Raw genomic sequence first — 20,051 nt, 5'->3', positions numbered from 1 at the left:
TGACAAGAACCCAAGTTTCAAGAAGCTCAAGAATGCTTGAAGGAACTCTTTCCCCTGTTTATATGCATCCCTTGTGCTCAAGTTACAGAGTGCATAAAACAAGCAGAGAAAAAAATATTACTTTAACCTAATATATTCAAGAAATAATTTGCAGTAAGAATAGCTCCTCTGCTTGGTAATTTATTAAAGGAAAAAGGAAGATGAGATTTCGGAGATGAGTTAACATTTTACAGTCAGTGGTTCTCAACCTTTAAGCTGGGGAGCTCTGACAACATGTTCCCATGGAAACACTGTTCCCCATAGCTAATAACAATCCCACTTCAGGTGCAGCATGAGTTAAACAGGCCCTTGTGGGCTGGCCCGGTCTCTCTCCACCATGTAGAACATTTCTTTTATGAGAAAATGTGCTCCAAGTTCCCAACTACTGATTTAACAAATGAACTTTGGAATAATATCCACTCATAAGACTGGAATTATCTATACCATTCCACTCATACACAAAGGCACTTCTCTGGGCCAGAGTCAATTTTGTGCATACGTTTCTCCCTGGAGGATAGCTGTCATTACACACACACACACACACGCACACACACGCACACACACACACACGCACACACACACACGCACACACGCGCACGCAGAGTACTAGTTTAACTAAGCCTATTTAATGGAATAAGACACTGAAGGGATTATTATAAAGGAAAGGGAGCACAAAGACACCAAATGTTACAATGCCAATAAAAATCCCATCACATCTGCCCTTAAAGAAACAGAAAGACCACGGAAGTTTGTATTTTTAAAACTCTACCTCAACAGAAGAGCGTGGACACCTGCTGCTGGCCAAATGCTGGACCTTTTCGGGGCATAGGATTAAGCCCATGATGACATTATCTCATTTATACGCTGAAACCAGATTTCAGTTTCTTGGGCTGGTTTAGATGATCTCTTAGAAAATCAGAAAATGGAGATTATATGCAATTTGAAAGATAGGGAACTATTTTCCAGAAGACATGAGTGTGATCGTCAAAAGACTCGTAACCATCTTTGTTAATGGTCTGACACTCTTTCAGATCATCACTCTGAGTACAGTGAAAGTCAAAGTGCACCACAGGCACATCATGGATATAAAGGATTCAAAATGATTTCATTCTTGTGGGAAAGGGGCAGAAATTGTTAGCATAGGTGTCAAAGAGATCAAGAAAGCAAATAATTTTACTATTTTTATTTGTGTCAGAGCTACTGAGAATTGCAAATTGGAAACGACGCCTACCACATGCTATTATTTTACTTCATTACTTCATTTCATTCTTTTGGACTGAAAATCATACCAGTGAGTGGGTATAATTCTTTATTTTGTGGATGGGAAAATTAAGACAACCAGATTAAGTCACTTTCCAAATGAAATCTAATAGAATGTCTGTGCTGCTTGGACTTGAACCTAGGTCTTCTTGAATCCAAAGCCATTCTTCTGGCTGCAGGGCAGAATCTCCACCAGGGCCTTTTGAAACATATAGTTGCAATGGCCCTTCTCCTAGAGATTCTGGGGTGGAGTCGAGAAAACTTCATATTTTTTTTAATGAAATGTCATAGAGGGTTAGGAATCCTGTCAAAACTATCATATCAGCATTTCCTTAAGTATGTTCCCAAAAATCTTAATCCCCTGAGACCCTGGAAAAAAAAATTTTTTTTAAAGAAAATACCATGGTTAAATAAATTTAGGGAATGCTACCCTTAGCTCCCTTTCTGGGAGATTTATATCAATTGCTCACATTTTAAAGACTGAGAATTCTTTCAGGTAAAAACCAAATTAGCAATCTATTGAACCGGCTTTCCCCTAGAGTTTCCCAATCTTCGTTGGCCAGGGGAGGCTGAGAGCTTGTGGCTGTCACGTGCATCCCACAGAACTCTCACTCCCAGCTTGGAAAGTGCTGCACCAGCGTCTTCTGTCATTTCTGCCCATTATGCCAGGAAAGGCTACTTTTTCACTATAAACTTCACATCTGCTTTGACTCTCATCAACAGCTATTCAGATTATCCAAACCTTGAAAAGTATTCAAAGGGAGGAGACTGAGCCCCTGTGCCCGTGCGCTCTAGCCTGCTTTTGCCTCTTGGTCAAAAACAGAATTGCTTCACCGTGCTTGAAACTTCCCTTGGCCTTGCCTGACTGTGACAACATCGCATTGCAACTCCAAAATGGAAAACGCACCTGCAGAGATCATGTTGGATTTAGAGACGGTCTAGAGGCCATCAGGGCTCCTCCCAGGTTTCCCTACGGCAGGGGCATCTGGCCTCTGTTTACTAACAAAGGTTCACTTGCTTCTTTCTGGAGCTGGTCTCACTATTGTGTCTTCATTCATTTTGGTGAATATTTATTGAGGACTTACTAATAACGCTGTATATTGAGCCCCAGACAGCACACTAGATGTTTGTGCACCTTGCTTCTACCCCTTTAGTCAGCATTATTAGGAAGATATTACCACCCCATTTTGTGGGAAGGAGCAAGTGTTCAAGAAGAATAGGGGAGAATGAGACTTGAAAGGGAACTGGGGTCAAATCCTGGAGAGCTCTGAGTGCTAGGCTGAGGAGGTGGATCTTTATTCAGTGGGCCATGGGAAGCCATGAAGTAAGTCGTTCTTAATCATGACAGGCATCAAAATCTTCTTGGGAACTTTTTCATGACACATGTTTCCTGGTCCTCCTATAAAATACTGAGTTAGACTCTTAAGGGTAGAGCCCTGGTATTTGTATCTTTGGGGGGGGAAATTCCTAAAGAGGTCTTCATGCACCATTCTAGTGAAGAATCATTGCATGAAAGGCCCTAATATTAGAAAGTTGTTATTTTATTAAAGTGAACCCTCCACTAAGCAAGAAAAATTCCTTTTTCACTTGAGAGTCTCTCAAACCTCTGAAGACATCATGTTTCCTCTGAAGAATTGAGTGGTGTCTCCTTGGAAACCTGCACATTTATCCCGGGAATGTTTCCCTTGCTTGAGACCCTTCTGGAAAAGTCTCTGCAGAATGACCCTCTGAGTTTCCTGACTTTATAGTAGTAGCAACAGTGTCCACAGGCATCAATCAGAGCTGCTCCAGCCAGACCTCGGAATCAAACCACCAAGATTAGCAGAGAATCTATCGCCAGGTCACAGGAGGGATGAGTTTACCCAACTCGGCAAATAAGGTCTTATCTTGGATTCCTGTAGACAAAAGCTGAGTCCGCAAAATGGAAACTTGGTAGAAAAAAAAAGGTAAAACGACGAAGAAGGAACAAGGCCCGAAAAATTAAAATGTGTTCTCCTCTCCTTCCAATTGTAGCCCGGAGATTGATTTTCCCTACTCTTCAGACCCAGCCTCTTTGCCTTGTTCGTGTCATTGCTCCCCCTGGTGGACTTAGTCTTCATTGCAGGCACGTGTTGCCCTGAGCTGTAGGAAGACCATCCTGTCTAGCACTAGAAAGGCTTCCCCCCAGGCAGAAGGAAGAGGGAAAGGTAACCCGAGCCTGGAGCCATCTTCCCAGGCTCTGAGGTTAAAGGGCCACAGAGTTCTCCTCTGAGCTACTCCTTATTTGGCTTTGATGTGTTAAAAACATGTCTTTTCTTTCGTTAAGATGTTTTGCAAGATTATAGGGCCTCTAGTTGCTCACAAGGGACTTGAGAATTCAGACCAGAGCGGGGTCAGGACTCTGTCAATTACTACTGACAAGCATTTTCTTAAAGACCTTGGGAGCGAAGTCTTTCACTAACTAGCTGGGCTTGTAGAACTGCAGGTGAAGGTTTTCTGCTCTACCATCCCAGCCAGTGAGATGGAAAACAAAAGATGAAAAATCCCTTCTTCACAGATCCTTTGCATTATAAATTCTGTTTGATTCTTACCTTTTTTTTTTAAACCTCAATTCACTTTCATTCTCAGCTGCACTGCAGTTTAACTTCTTCCTTTAGATACATTCCATTCCGTAGCACTTTTTTCTCCCAGTATTTGAAACTCATTCCTGTTCTTGTTAAAATATACTGTTTTCCCACCTAGAACTTTAAAAAAATATATATTCTCTCTGATATTTTAATGCTTTCATAATTTATTATTTTTTAATGCTTTTCCACCTGCTGTTACTTTCTTTCAGTTTTTCAGCACATCACATGAAAGGTAGAGAATTTATATCCCCATAAACCCTCTTTAGTCTCTGGAGTTATTTTGCTAACCAACCTCTTCCTCCCATTTTAAGAGGTTATGTATAGATCAAAAAGCACCGGGGATGGTGAACAGATTACAGCTCAGCAAAAGAGAGCAGGATTTCTGGAGTCAAACCAACTTGGGTTTGAATCCTGACTCCACCCTTTTCTACCAGTGAGGCCCTAAGCAATCTCTGTAGCCTTTCTGTGCCTCAGTTTCTTAATCTATAAAGTGTAGATAATAATACTTAACCTGTGGAGTCATTTGAGGATGAATGACAGCATATGAAGAAAGAGCTTCTGGGTCCAGTGTGTAGTCCAGAAACCACTCAGGAAATGATCATTTAGTGTTGCTACATCTCCGATGTTGTCACACCAGGGTGATGAATGGACAGGTCTGTCCCAAAAAGGCTAACTTCATCACCCGAGAGAGGATTCTATCTTCAGTGAATATTTCTTGACTCCAAAAAAGTCTCTGAATGGGGTGTCTTCACACCATAAGCAATTATGAGGTATGTGTTCTGTGCTAGGCTTTCTGGAGAAATAATTAGAGCCCAGCCTCAACCCTCAAGGAGCTTAAAATGTGGTTCAAAGCTAGTGCACAAACTCAACTATGATGTAAAGTAAAAAGTGTACATTCTAGAAGATTCTCGAAGCGCTGTGGGAGATAAAAGAAGACAACAGGATTTCAAGCCAAAGACGTTCAAAACCAAACCTATATGGCCTCACTTCTGCAGCCAGACTAGTTCCTGCCCAGCATTCCCCGTCCCCATGAGTGGGCACTGGCCTGCGTTCAGATACCGCCTGGGCTCTGGGAAGCTCTCGCCACCACTCTCTCTCCTTCCCTTCTGCCGCCACCTGGCCACAGGGCTGAGAAAATCCTCTCTCGTTAACATCTGCTAAACCTCCCCATCTGTCTTCACTTCCAGTGACTTCCTTCTGTGGTTCTCACATCTCAGTCCCTTAGAATCCCCTGGATGGCTTGTTAAAATACAGATTGATAGGTCCCCACCCCCAGAGTTTCTTCTGTTTCCATTGGTTGGGGTGAGATCTGAGAATTTGCATTTCTAACAAGTTGCTACCCCAGTTGTTGCTGATGTTGCCGGTCTGGGGGCCACGCCAGGAAGCACTGTTTTAGTTCATGCCCTCATCATGTCCTATGGGGATTATTGCTCCATCTTCCTAGCTAAACTGTCCCTAATCCTTCCCTTCTTCTCCTTCTTCTTCACATTCTCCACCCTGATCACAGATCTGGAAGGGAAAAAAAAAAAAAAAAAAAAAAAGCCCTTTCTGACTGTGGATTGCCCAGAGCATAAATGTCTAAGTTCCTCACATGACCTCCAGGGCCCTCAGTGACCTTCCTCTCTAGTCATACCTGCTGCGGGCAGATCCCACACCTGACCTCCAGCACACAGAACTCCTGGCAATTTTAATATCCAGGTCATTTCGAGTTTTGTCCTTTGCATCTCCTGTCCACTCTGTCTGCAATGCTGCAGGTCCCTTTCTTCACTTGCTAATTCCTGCAGGTCCTTGCAGGCCACTCAGGAATGCCTCCTTGGGGGAACACTACCTCTCCATCTGCAGGCAGAGATGGATGCCTCACGTGACTCTGTGCATGCTACCCCATGGTGGTTATTGCATAATGAGACTTGCCTGCCAGTCCACCGCACCCACAAGACCTTGAGCTTCCCAAGAGCAAGAGCCAAATCTTTTATCTCTATAACCATGACTCCAAGCAACACATCCTGACACAGAGTTGGAAATCAATGGATGTTGAATGAAAGGAGATCCAGGAAGCCTGGTTTGAAAGAGGCAGGCACTTAAGCTAGATGTAAAGGTGGTTAGGGTTTGGACGTACAGAGAAAAGAGGAAGGACATTCCATTTAAGAGGAAGCTTGGGCCTGAGCTTGGACACAGTCAGGCTTGGACACAGTGTGAGGAAGAAACAAAGAGAGGTCTGGTTTGGCTGGCCACGGGACATCTTGAACACCAGTTGAGGGTGAGAATAAAGGTAGACTCAACATGACTCAGCAAGTGATTAAGTACAAAAGTCAGGAAAAACCCAGATCAAATGTAAAAATATGGATAGTGCCATTAACCAGGACCACACTCTCCAGAGATGGAGTACGCTGGATGAGGGCTAAAGATGGACGAGGACCAAGAGTGTGGTTTGGGCCATCGTGGATTTGGGGACACCATCGGGACACACTCCACTGTCTGGTCTTCCGGTGCCTTCGCTCTCACCTTATTTATGTTTTGATCTCCAGGGCCTAGTAAGTGCTCAATAAATGCTGAATGAAGGTAGGCAGTGGAATACATAATAAAGGCCAGCAGAAATCCTGCATGAGCCAAGGAAGACGACAGGTGGTCTCTGAGATGATTTTAGGTAGCGCCATCATCACTTATTATGCCACCCATGTGGATCAAACTCAGGCAAGAGGAAAGGCAGGCTGCTGGCAATATGGGGGGTGGGCTTAGGGAGGCAGGAGGGAACTCTGGGGAAGGGCAGCATGGGCACAGAAGACCACTGCCTGCCCTAGACCTGGGGAAAGTCTTAGTATTTGTGAAGACAGTCAAAGGACACCTTGACCGTAATGCCTCTACCCTGTGGTAGCTGTCCCTTGTAAGTGGCTTCACTATTTGTGTGCAGCGACGGATGGTATGAGAGATGGATATACTCCCCGCCTTCACTGTACTAATGCAATAAACATGAGCATTAGTACTTTCCTTCTATGTTTAAAGGTACGCCGAGAAAGGGTTACGCGCTGTCACTGCTAATCCATTTCTCCCTGTGAAATAGACAGCTTTATGACTATGATGACACTGTTCTCCAAATCTAACCACTACTGTTCTTCCATTCAATTTAACACATTGACATGTGTTTAGAGAATGTAAAATAATGTTGAAAATGTGAAAGAAACGGTTTTTCTTCTGACCTGTTCTTGCAGCCTTCCTGGACAATACCAGGGGGCTTTCTCATATTACTCGTATGTGTGTAGAGACATAGTTGAATAAAAATAACCTAGAGATTAAAGCATTAAGTGGTCTTTATATTAAACACACACACAGTGAAGAGTTATGTTTCTAAGCAGACATCCTCAGATGTCTTGGGTTGTGCTTCCAAATCTGTAATTCTATTGGGTAGATCCATCAGAAATCAAAATTTGCAGTGTGACCAAGCAGGGAGTTCTATTGCCAAAAGCAACTAGGACATACTTGGGGTTGCGGGGGGGGGGGGGGGCAGTTACGTAAAGGATCAACAGCAGATAAAGAGGCAGGATTCAATTTCCTTTTATGCTCTGGCTGGGGGACAGGCAGACCATTATTTACCCCTGCCTACCACTGATGAACAAAGCACAGGGTTATGAGCCGCAAGTCAGTGACTTTTAAAATCCAATTTCATTTCTTTAAACAATCATTGTGAGCATGAATATCTAATTAAAGGCTTTAGACACTGAGGTCCTAATGTAACAATCTGTGATGCAGGTCCTAGTTGGAGTTCCTTCATCCAACAAATAGTTATTGAGCATTTCTGTATTGTCAGCCCTGTGTGGGGCATGAGGGAGAGCTGGGTTTTCTGTCCTGGATTTCCAGACTCTGATTTTATCATTGTTGCTGCCACTGTGGTTAACAGACGGGCTACTGCCTTTGTTTCCAGTTTTCTAGTTCCTAAGAGATGCTGTACTTCTGATGTCCATCCAAAGTGGCCATTTTCAATGTGCTCTTAAAAGAATTCCACTGTGTGTCAGTATTGATGGGGCCAATTAGAAACTCTAAGGAAAGTGGAATTCAGGAAGTCAGGGAGTCGTAAGAATGCTTGGAATTTCTAACAGATTTTGCTAAACATTTTGACATGTTCCAGAAGACCATAAACGTTGGTTTGTACAAATATAAACTCCTCTTTGCCTTGCTGATAACTGCAAATAAATACTTCAGATGACCACCCACCAGAACCCCAAGAAGTTTTGGGCATTTGTGTGTTCCCTATAAAATATTTTGCTTTGTAAATTTTTGTAATCAAAGGGGAAAATCATGAGATGTTACCTCCTTTTTTCCCCCACTGTTAAATTCTGCAGAACCAGTTTCAAATATTTCTGTGAATCTCAGTAATATCATTATAGAAATGTAAAATAACGTTTAACCTCTTGTCTTGATTTGACTTTTAAAGGAGGGGAATAAAGACTTTTTTTTTTTTTTTTTACTTGCATTTCAGTACAGCCAGATGCTGAATTCTCCAGTTAAAATGACTTAACCTGTCACATTGTTTTCATGGTAGCAATCAACTAAATTAAATACAGGACTATAAATTTGGATAACAGTTTTATTCAACAAGAAGCCTACCGTAAAGTTCGTAGTTGCTGCACCAAACACAGCTGTTTTGGCCCTGGTCCAAGAGGTAATAGTGAGGATAAAGGAGTAGGGAACATAACCTTTAGCTTAGTATAGTTTGGTAAATTCGATCCTATATATGCTAATTTTGTACTTTTTTTAATAGATGGAACTGATTAAAAATATAAGTACTGCCGAACAGCCCTATTTATTCACTCGACATGTTCATTTCCTCAACTTCTCAAGGTAAGATATTTTCCAGCTTAACGATTCTTTCATTTCTTTTTAGTACTTAAACTCCTTCTAACGCACAGTTATTTTAAAATCTACCTTCATTTTCAAGGTAGTGTAATTGCCCCTGAAAAGACTTTTTAAATCCATTTATTTTTGCTGTGGAGGGATCCAAATTTGAAATATTTGGACAGAAGCTTCATTTCTTTCTCGAGTACTAATCTTAAATCTTTTGAAAACTTGAAATAATTTTAATGCAAACCCATTTGACCTGATAGTTTCATTTTAAAGAAAAAATCGGGTAGGTATTGAAACAAATTAAGAGGCAAGAGATGGGTATTTTAACAGAAGTATTTCATTGCACGTGTTTATACAATTTGAACCCACACGGGACTCTGGGAATAACTTAGTTGTGGAGTCATGTATTTTATAGGATCCAAAATGCTAGGACTGGCCTCTCTGCCTACCTTTTTCATACTCCATTTGATTATTCTAACTCTTGCACAATTGATGCTGATGGGGTATTTTAGAACTCTTTTTTTTTTTCAACTGCAGGGCCTTCTGATCCTAATGCAGTCTTCAAATTTAGGGTTTTAGACTCTTGATATGTTAAGTTGCTAGCTTCCAGTTCTGAGCATTCTTTTCCTCCTCTAGCCTAGGCCCCCTTGTCACTATCCACTCTCCTCTCTTCAGGCTGGCCCGAGTCTGCTCACAGTTGGTATGGGCTCGACAGAGCACTGGGTCCAGGGGCAGATCTGCTGAACAGCCTGGGACCCCTGGGTCTCCCTCATCCTCCATCTGACAGGCACTTCCCTTACTGCTACAGTTCCCGTGGGATAACAGGACCTCACAAGTCTGCAAGAGAGCAACAGAGATCCTGCTAGCTAATGCTGGCCTAAAGCCCCCCAACCCTTGAGGTCCAGGCACCCAGGGAGGCTGGTGCTCAGGGAAAGACAGGGCTCCACCTGAGTGTTCCCTGCTCCTGAATTCACACCTGAGCTGCTCAGAGTTGGCACAGCTGCCCAGCCCCAGGATGCCTAACAGCATAGGGGCTGGGAGGAGGTTTTAGCCTTCAAAGGACTTCCCTGCTGTGCACCAGGCCCTGTGCAAATCAAGTGTAAAGAGAGTGAGATTCAGCGGAGCAAGTTATGGAGCAGCAAAGAGAAGGTGCCGCCTTATCTTTAAAAGCAAGTTCCCCCTGAAATTTCCCCACCTACCTGATAACCAGAGTTCCCTTGGATGGTGAATAAGCATATAGGACACCTGCAGATGATCCTCAGTGACTCAGTAGCCTGAGTGTGTTTCCAGCCCCATTTGTGGAATGACTTGTTGCTGGATTGTCTGGGGTATGCGCCCTGCCTCTCACTTCCAGCCAGCCAAGAACATATAATTAGACATAACTAGATAACGAAGTCTTGTTAGCTATTTCAGGCATTGTGTTTTACGACTTGCAGAGAGCAAAGCACAGCTCCTCTCGCCCTTGCTTTTTTTGTGAGCTTCCTTCTGCGTCACCCCTGACATCCTCTAACCTCGTGATTTAACTCTTCTTGATTCATGGGTCAAATTTTTACAACCAAAACAAATTGCAATGCAATGAATTTTAATAACCGACTCAGGACAGTGTAAAACTCTAATGACAAGCCAAAGCCAGTACCTTAATTGGGTCTGCAGAGCTGAGCACAGCATGGCAACCATACCTTATCATGGCCTCCACTATTAAATACATGTCTGAGAATTATTTAATTTTGATCAATTTAATCATGAAAAAAATTGGTAAGTACCTTTGAGAAGGAAGATACCACATCTGCAGAAAATAGTGTTGGCCTGACTGCCAGGACCTCTGTGTATGAGACCTTCCCACTGACCATGGCTCTGGGCTAGCAATTTCACCTCTGGGCAGGGATGGGAGGTCTCTGTTTTCCCATCTATAAAAGAGGGACAGGTCCTGCCCACTCCTACCTTGTGGGGATGATCCAAATACATGAATGAAGGAAAGCCCTTCGGCTTCCTTCAGAGAAGGATATTGCATATATGCAGTGCGGACTTTATTTTTTAAGGGGAAATAATTTCATTTGAAATAAAACAAGTCCAGATATATATTGACTACTATGCACACTTAAAAAAAAATGTGTACCAACATAGATCATTCTGAATAAATTATAGCAATTTATAGTAGAGCAAAATTGAAACATATATTCCTATTTTCCTTATGAAAGAGATTGTTGTAAGTAGTCTTTCCTCTGATCTATCCCAATAATCTTCTTTTTTCTCATACTTTCCTATTAATTTTCAGCTGGAAATGCTGCATCACTTTTGATTTTTTTTCTATCCAGGTTGTGTGTCTATTTGATTGTATATTAGAAACGATACACATTTCTATGTCTCTGACAACTGCTTAGCCCTATGGAAAAATTACCTTTGTAGTTTCTACAAAGTTACTTTTGTAGACCTCTGTAGTTTGCAGAGGTCTGTGAAGTTCTCTGCTGCTTCCTCAAGACAACCTGGGCAATATCGCAAAGTGGCATTGTGGCATTCAGGAGCATTTCTGTAGAAGCCTCCTTCGGGGCCTACAGTTGAGTGCCTGTCCCTGGGTAGCTTCACAGTGTCCCCGTGACCTTGAGAGCAGGGCCCAGCTCATACTGATTTCTCCTTCCTCCATTCCATTTTGTTCAATAAACGCATTTTTGTATTGAGGACCTTCTATCTCCTATAGGCTGCTCCAGGACTGGGACTTCCACAATGAACTGGAAATGTTTTCCTTGGAGGCGCCTGGGTGGCTTAGTCGGTTAAGTGTCTGCCTTCGGCTCAGGTCATGATCCCAGGGTCCTGGGATCGAGCCCCACATCGGGCTCCCTGCTGAGCAGGGAGCTTGCTTCTCCCTCTGCCTGCTGCTCCCCCTGCTTGTATGCTCTCTCTCTCTTTCTCTCTGTCTGTCTTAAGTAAATAAATAAAATCTTTAAAAAAAAAAGTTTGCTTTTGGGGAAGTGTATGCTCTCCTTCCATTAAAGAAGAATGGCAACAAAGTGTGATGACTTTAGGAGAAACGGTCACGGGGTCTCCCCCAGGGGAGGTGGGAGGCAGGACCCTCCCTCCCTGGAGGAGGAAGTGTGGAAGGACTTTCTAGAACAGTCACCATTGCTGCTGGGATGTGAGGGGCGGGCCAGCTTTAGACAAAGGGGAAGGGCATTGGTGGCACAAGGACCGACATGAGCTAAAGCCAGAGAAAGAGAGGGATCGAAAGGAATCAGTAGATAGGAGCTCAGGGGCAGGCACAGCAAAAGAAGATGCCAGTCGAGAGTTTCAAGCAGGGGAAAAAGGAGAGACTGGCCTGAGCAGCTCTCTCCTTTAAAAAGCTCATGCTACCTTCGGGAGCAACCTCATCCTCTCCTGCCAACCCCAGGCACGAGGCTGGGGCTTCAGGTAGGAGACCTCCACGAGCGTGAACAGAATGACAAATCCAGCCTTACTACTTTACAAGACTGTGTTCAACCCACTGAACATGGGAAGTTAAAACACCAGCTTTTCTTTTTCCAGGGAACAGCTTTAAGGGAAAGGCCTTAGTTGTAAATGGCAAACTGGGTATGTAAAGAAAGCTCCCAGTACACAATTCACAGAAAAACCACCACATTGGAACGTGTTGAGGGCTTTCCTATGCTTTTAGAATGGAGTTCTATATTTTGAATTGTAAGGCAAAGAGATAATTAAGCTACTCTTAAGAAACCTACCCTGATCATTGCTGACAGCCATATATATGGTTGGCTTGGTTCAAGATAATGAGGTTATTAAGAGAAGACTTGATACTGTAACTTAATAGTCTTTGTTGATATTTGATTTCTAATCTTCCTTACATTCTTAACATACAGCAAGACACTTGCTGGTGAGCAGAATATAAGAATGAGAGTCTCACCTCCCTACAGCTGGTGCACATAACTGTTCTGGACTTCTGAAGCGAACAGCATTGTGCCAAGACGAATTGCCCGTTATTTCTTTTTTTCCATTAAGTACTGCATTCTTATCTCAAAATGTAGACACTCTAACTGATGCAAAATACTATCCTGTGAGCTCTTGGCGGTTAGATAGCTGACTTGCTTCATTTATTCATCATCTAGGCATCTTGCTCTGTTCCTTCTTTTCCCTAATTTTAGACCTAGAAGGACCATTTCATCATATCCAGTTTTATTAATTCAACCATAGAAAGCAAGAGTGATCACACCAAACCGGTATTTTCATCGTTGTTTCGGGGAAGGCTTCCTGCCAGGGGAGATAAGCAACTCCAAACCCAGCAGAAATTTCAGGCCGGTTGGGATTTGTGGGTGTTTCCACGAAACTGCTCTTTTCACATGGCTTTTGAACTGCTTAAAACTTTGAGCCAGACAAATGTTTTCCAACTAAACTACCTGGAGAATTGAGTCAGAATGACCACGGCCTAAAAGATGCTACTCTTTGTTATGATGTTTTAGGAGGATTTTTAATATTTGTGTACTCTGCTTTCCTGTGTCCATTCCCAGAGCTAACCAAGAGAATTACAATTTTTGAAAAAGTTCAGCCTCTCAGCATCAACGAAATCTCTTTAAGGGCGTCCCAGATCCACACACTGCAAAGACTGTGATGGACAATTCAATTTATCTTCCCATCACCCCCACTTTTTGTTTGTTTGCTAAGTGTTTTTGGGAGGGTGGAGAGGAGGCAGTGACTTTCCAGCCTAGGGGCCCCCTCAACCCCAACCTGGCGGCTGGCAGGGAAGAACCTGGGAAGGGCTGGGTCGGAGCACTGTGCTGTCAAAATAATCCAAGCGGATTACAGGACAGATCAGTGCACTCAGCAATTTCCAACTATAGCCTCAGAGGCCTCCTTTCACGGCAGGCTACGTTTCTCGTTCATGACTTGCTCACCCTCCTTCCGTTCTGCTGCTTTTCCTCATTTATCTCCCATGGTGGCTCCAACACCAGTACGAACTCGCAAAAGCAAAACATTTAAAAATAAATCAATCACCCGAGAAGCAGGCAGGGTGCCATGTGCGAGGGGAGGCGTTTTGGACACTTTCCTCTCTTCCCTTAACGCGAGGCCTTCATTACCCGCGCCAGCAGAGGGAGGCTGCCCTCCGATGGCACTGTTTAACAAAACAAATCCCATCTTACTGATTCCAGAATTCCGTCGGGCTTCCACATCTTCCTTCTAAATGTTGACTTGACATTCTCATTAGCAAGGCCTTCCACTTTAACCCCCGTGCCCTGTAAATCTTTTGTAGTGGTGACAGAAGTCTCTAACTTTGAAGAGGGCATCAAGATAGAAATTGGTATCAGCCGTTGTTGAACACTTTCTTTCCCTCCTTAAGCATCACCCAGAAGTTTGATTTTATGCTGTTTAAACACTGCTGGGCCAGACCTGGGAAAATGGTGCTCTCTCCCTCAGTCTCCTCTTTCCCCAAGGGGAGATTCTGCTGCTCGGTGGACACAGAAGCCCACCTGCTTTGTGGGCCCGATGAAGACTGGGATCATCATCTGGGCTTGCCCCGAGTCCGCCTCACTGCACACCACCAGCGACCTTCCCTAACGAAAGATATACTTTCAGTAAAATGGAAATTGCCAGGGGCCCAGAGGAGGGGAATATAGAGCTTGGGTTTGGGATGATGAGAAAGTTCTGGGATGGATGGTGGTGAGGGTTGCACAACAGAGTGAATGTACTTAATACCACTGAATGGTGCAGTTAAAAAATCTTATGTATGTCTTACCATAATTTTAAAAAAAGGCGTACTTTCAAAAAGTGTTTCTAGCCCTAGAAAGCTGTCTTAATTCCCTAGAATAATTTTGGTCATAAGGTTTATTGTTTACTATATGCGGTAATATTCTAGGCAGAATATCATCAGCAATTGGATGAAAGTATACCTAAAATTCTTACCCATATGCTTTTCACAGCTGTTGGAGAAATAGCTAATGTTGTGGGTTAATTGGTTAAGTAGCAGTGTGGGGCAGATATAGAAGAAAATCCTCAGAATGAATTATTTAGGAATGCCTGAGAAAAAAATGAGAACCATGTCATTATTATTCCTAGAGAATTACATCCTGCTTGGGATCTTCATCCTCTCCTCAAAAAAACAAAAATAGAAAGAATATGATAAATTTGCAGAGGGTCAGAAGGAGACCCACAGGGGTGATTAAAGAGTTGACAAATAGGACGTATGAACAGAAGTCAAAGAAATTGGAAATACCTGCTATTTTAGGATGACTTAAAAGAGAGCTCAAATAGTAGCTCTTGTGGTGACCAAAGGACAAGAGAGTGTGTTGTTAAGAGAAAAAGAAAATAGGGCCTGACTTCTGTGCTCTAGTGTGTAGGCACAGCACAGAACCTGTCCTCATTGTGGTCAGCACAGTTGTTTAATAAAGACCAAATAGTTTAATAAAGACCAAATTAGAAGTACAGATTAAAAAATAAAAGGAAGTAAGTCTGAAGACAACTGCTGAAGGAATTTTCAAGAAGAAACACACACAAAAGAATTTAAAGGAATTAAAATTGAAGCTGAAAAGGCTTAAAGTTGTAAAAAAAAAAAAATCTATAAAGAGAAGCCAATTCTTTATGTTGAGTGGATCAAACAAAAGGAAATGCGCATAAAGGAAGATTAGGAATTTTGGCTGGGTGTACCAGAGACTCCTCAGCTGTCTGGCTTAATAGGATGGGCTTCACCTGGAGGCTCTGGAAATGTCTCTTCAGAGCCGAAAACATAAGGCAGAGTGTTGTGCTGTGTGAGATTGGGTGGGGGTGCAAAGCATTCTCTCTCTCTCTCTCTCTCTCTCTCTTTCTCTCTCATACAAGCAGCAGTAGTAGGTTCAGGGGATTGAGAGACCTCCTAAGGGTGACCAGAAATTCTGACTAGAACTAAAAAGTGTGGAAGGAGGAGAAATTGACCTTGAGAGAGGGTAGGATGAGGGGGGAAGGGGTGATATGCTGGCCTCCTTTGTATAACTGACATGCCACCCCAATTTTGCCAGTTTGGGAGGGAGCTCTGTGTCCTAGAAGAAGGACTGGGGCTGGTAGCCTGAAACCATTATTACTGTTGATTTCTGGAAAGAGGGAGATATATATCAGACATCTCTCTACAGTTAAAAATTTTGAGAGTAGCTATTATATTATCTGATGCTTAACAATGAATTCCTAAGCCATCTAAAACTTCTGTTTTGGGAAAATTATTCTGCAAATCTTGCATTGGGCTACAGTGTGCAATTGGGAGCAAGTCACCCATGCTCAGGAAGCCTTGTGAGTCCTCATGGCCACAGTGTTAGGGGGAAGATGGCTGTGGCCAGTTTGAGAACTATCTCACCATGGGAAGCTGTGCGTTGATTCACATGATCGGGCAGTTCTGCTAATTAGCAGTGATGGTCATTCTTCACATGAAGATAGAATTAGAGTTGAGGTTTTTTTAAAGCATGATGCAGTTGCTGAGGGTTTAATTGCATTCACATCTGGTAGGCATGCTTTGTCTTCCTGATCCTTAGCTTTATTACTTTAGTTGCTGCTTATCATAGATAGGAGACTCAATTTAATTAAAAAGAGGAAGATCCATCCAGGATGATAGCGGCTAGCCAGCTTGGCACAGCTGACTTCTGAGGCTAGTTGGTTGCCGTGTTCATGCAGATGCATGGATGTCACCTGCGTACATCTTGGAGCTGACAAGATTCGTACTGGCAGGGCGCCTGGGTGGCTCAGTTGGTTGGGCGACTGCCTTCAGCTCAGGTCATGATCCTGGAGTCCCGGGATGGAGTCCCACATCGGGCTCCCTGCTCAGCAGGGAGTCTGCTTCTCCCTCTGACCCTCTTCCCTCTCGTGCTCTCTCTCATTCTCTCTCTCTCAAATAAATAAATAAAATCTTAAAAAAAAAAAAAAAGATTCGTACTGGCATGGCTAACCTTACTCATGAGCAGCGTGTTTTCCAAGGTGGAGTCGTCCAGGAGTCCAGAATGTCATTCATGCAACTTGGTGCCTGAAATTCCACCCCTGGAGAGTCATTTCTTTTTGTACCTTTGGATTCTTCTCTCTGAGGGTTCGCTTTCAAAATGCAGATAAACCGAGGATGAGCATTATGTGCATTAATACCCAAAAAATTATGTGCATTAATACACAAAAAAGGATCAGTGGCTTGTTATGTCAACTTTCCTCTATGGCAGAGCCCTGTGATAGCAACAGAAACTTACCAGCTCAGAAGCATATACACCCAGGCAGTCATGTCTTCATGGGTTGAGCACCTACTGTGTGCCATGCACTGTGCTAAATGACATCATTCCCTGCTCCAGGAGGCAGTCTGATGGGAGAGGCAGACCTGGATGCACAGTGCTGGAGAGAGGGCGGACACAGCATGGGACTGACCTGCTGAGGGATGTGACTGATTCTGGCCTGGGTTTTGAAAGGTGACCGAGTCTGCCAGCTGAAGAGAAGGGGGAGGCTCATGTCCGTTTCTTTTCTCTGAACTCCTTCTGACCCCTGGTAGAATGTCAAGGCATCCTCATCAGAAGGTCATGGGGTCACAGGGTAAAAGGAGCCTGTGGGTCCTTCAGGGGGTCCTTCAGAGCAAGACCTCTTTGCAGAGCCTGGAGTGTTCTCCCAGGCTTCTCGGGGTTACTGTTTTTAAGCGGGTTGAAGAGAAGGGGGAGGAATCCTCAAGAACAAGTCAGCTGACCTTATCATTTTGTCTCGGGAAGGCCTTGCCCTCGGGCTAGCATTCAGAGCATTTGTCCAGTCCCTTTGTGGAAGGCATTAAAATGAAACACCTAGATTGTTTTATTTTTATCTAAAACCACTTGAGAATATTTATATTGATTTCTGCTGGGTTCACAATGTCCCTTACATTATTACTTTTCTCAACTCTGGAGTCTTGTCTCCATGGTTCAGAGCACAGCTTCTGGAGCCTGCCTGCCTGGGTTCGTAGCCTGGCTCAGCCACGAACTACTCAGGCTCTCACCGCCCCCCGGTGTAAATGGGGAAGATTATGGTTTCTACCCCACGGAGGTGTTGTGAGGCTTCTGTGAGTTGGTCACAAAAGGTGTTTACAACAAAGTGACTTCATAAATGTTGTGTGTGTTTAATTAATGTTGGCCGATATTACCCACTTCCTGGAGAGCACCTTGCCTGAGACTGTTCGAGTCAGGATGTAGAATAAAGCACCATCTCACCCAGCGAGGGAATCAGAATTTATCAGACGTTCTGTGAGGGCCAACCACCTGTCAGTGTGTCCGTACCAGACCCTGGGAATACAAAACCCGACCCAGCATGCCCCCGCTCCCAGGAGCCCGCAGCCTAGTGAGAAAACAAGACAACATCCGCACCTCCCTGCTGACAAATCCAGTCATTTCCATAGAGCCCTACCACAGGCCTCCCAACCTCCCAGTAGGTACCTGCAGACACTTCCTGCACATAGTAAAATACCCATCGGGAAACGCTCTTGCCAATGACATCGTTCACTGGGACCTTAGTGGATAGGGGTCCTCTCATGACGGTATATGACCTAGAGGGGAAGCAGTGTCTACGTGGGCTTTATTTCCCTCCAGAAGTGACGGGTTGTAACCAGCTCCGTGTTTGTGTGCGTGTGTTAGGTTTGGAGGAGACCAGCCTGTCTACATCAACATCATTAGAGACCCCGTCAACCGGTTTTTATCTAACTATTTTTTCCGTCGATTTGGAGACTGGAGAGGGGAACAGAATCACATGATCCGCACCCCCAGCATGAGGCAGGAGGAGCGCTACCTGGTAAGTCCTGTCGCATCGTCAGAAGCGTTCCCTGCCCTGCCCCGGGCGCGCCCCTGGAGGCCGGGAAGCTCTCCTTCTCCTTCCCCGTGGCACCCCCGTGGCATTTCCATGGCATTTCCATGGCACCCTCCTCAGGGATGACGTTTTTGCCAGTGAAAAGCTAATTGTCCCAGATGACCCAGATCCTGATGAACATCTTCTCAAATGACTTTCTAATCTTGTTTTCTGCGGTTTGTCTTTAGTGCTAGGTTTTAGATCCTAGAGAAGAAAGAACCTTTCCTAGAGGATTCTGACAGGCGCTGTTGGCATTTAGATGCGTTTAGGAGTCCCTCTGAGAGGGTCACAAAGTGTTTTCCTGTGAGAGAGGGGTGTTTTCAGAGGAGACCCTGCGATTCCATAAACGATGTGGGGACACAAGCCTGACTGTTTACAGGTCATCTGATGTCAAGTCCGGGTTCTTGCCACCACGGCACAACAGAGTCAGGCCGTTTTGGCAAAAACTATGATCTTTCTGGACCTTGTTTGGAGACCCTCAGCTCCATGGGGATGTGAACTTTGACCCCAGTAGCTGTTTCCATAGTGCAGAGTTGGGAACAAAAAACGGAGGGCCGAGTGATGCATCTTTCTGCCAACACCAGAGCCAAAGTACGTTTCTCACCTGCTTGTGACCTAAATTGACAAAAGCTTGCTAAGTAGCCGAGAGCCCGTGGTCCGGAAGCAGAAATCCTGGTCTGTGTGTCGGAGGGAGCCTGGTGGGGTCACCCACACCCATCCTGGGCTGTCGGGCACAAGCAGAAGGAGCAGAAAGTAAAGAGGCGTCCATGCACCTCTGTTCCCATGGCGGGAGAGTGGCGCAGAGCCTGAGCCCACTGCTGCCAAGGCCACAGAGCGTCCTTGTAGCTAAGGACGAGTGTCGTTACTCCCAGGTCCAGCCAATGACCAAACTTCTCTTAATTTTTAAAAATGTAATAAGAGTATGTGGAGGATGGGAGCATTTTGGATGATGTCACTTTTGTGTCTTAAAGTCCACGAGTGCAGTGGAGAAAACAGATGCACGAAGGTTGTTTCTTATCTTGTGCAAAACAGCTCACTCACAGATGGGCCAAGACCAGAAACTAAGCCTCTTGCCTCACCATTCAGGATTTATTCAACTACCTAATGCTTTAATGAAATATTTTTAAAGCGGCTCTTATGCTTTTTTTGAAATTTTGATGGCAAAAACTCTAATCTTTTTCTTTAAACTACATGTTATGAATATGGCTACATATTTTTTTCTCAGCAACAAGTACATTTTCGGAGTACAGAACCCCTTACCAGTGATGCAGGCAGGCCAGGTCCCAGGACCCAGAGCGGAAGTCCCGCAGGACCAGCCAAGAGGGTCCTTGGCTTGACGCAAGATGGAAATCAAATGCGAGCCAGCAGGAGGTGAAAACAGACTTAATTGAAGATCTGTAGAGAAAGACATCTAGATGGAGCATCCGGGAGGCTTGGAAAGGAAAGAGGGAGTCTTGTCTTTGCTTGGAGTCTGGGGTTTTTATTGACGATTATGGTCTGGTCCATGTGTCGTCTCAGACTTCCAGGAACTGGTCGGAA

At 44.2% G+C, this 20,051-nt stretch overlaps 1 protein-coding gene across 1 annotated transcript in view; it reads left to right on the top strand.

Moving 5' to 3' along the window:
* Positions 1 to 20,051, top strand: part of UST (uronyl 2-sulfotransferase) — a 300,379-nt gene that overhangs the window by 181,497 nt on the left and 98,831 nt on the right. Inside the window, exons 4-5 of the mRNA XM_088024234.1 lie at positions 8,659 to 8,738; positions 18,305 to 18,458. Coding sequence (XP_087880360.1) covers positions 8,659 to 8,738; positions 18,305 to 18,458 — 234 coding nt within the window. The remainder of the gene's footprint in view (positions 1 to 8,658; positions 8,739 to 18,304; positions 18,459 to 20,051) is intronic.

This window comes from Eumetopias jubatus, unplaced genomic scaffold (genome assembly GCF_037043125.1).
Source record: "Eumetopias jubatus isolate StellerSeaLion01/CBP00866 unplaced genomic scaffold, mEumJub1_p1.0 scaffold_6, whole genome shotgun sequence".
In the NCBI taxonomy this organism is placed as follows: Eukaryota; Metazoa; Chordata; class Mammalia; order Carnivora; family Otariidae; genus Eumetopias; species Eumetopias jubatus.
Note: the sequence above shows the minus strand (reverse complement) of the source record. Positions and strands in the feature narration are given on the sequence as shown.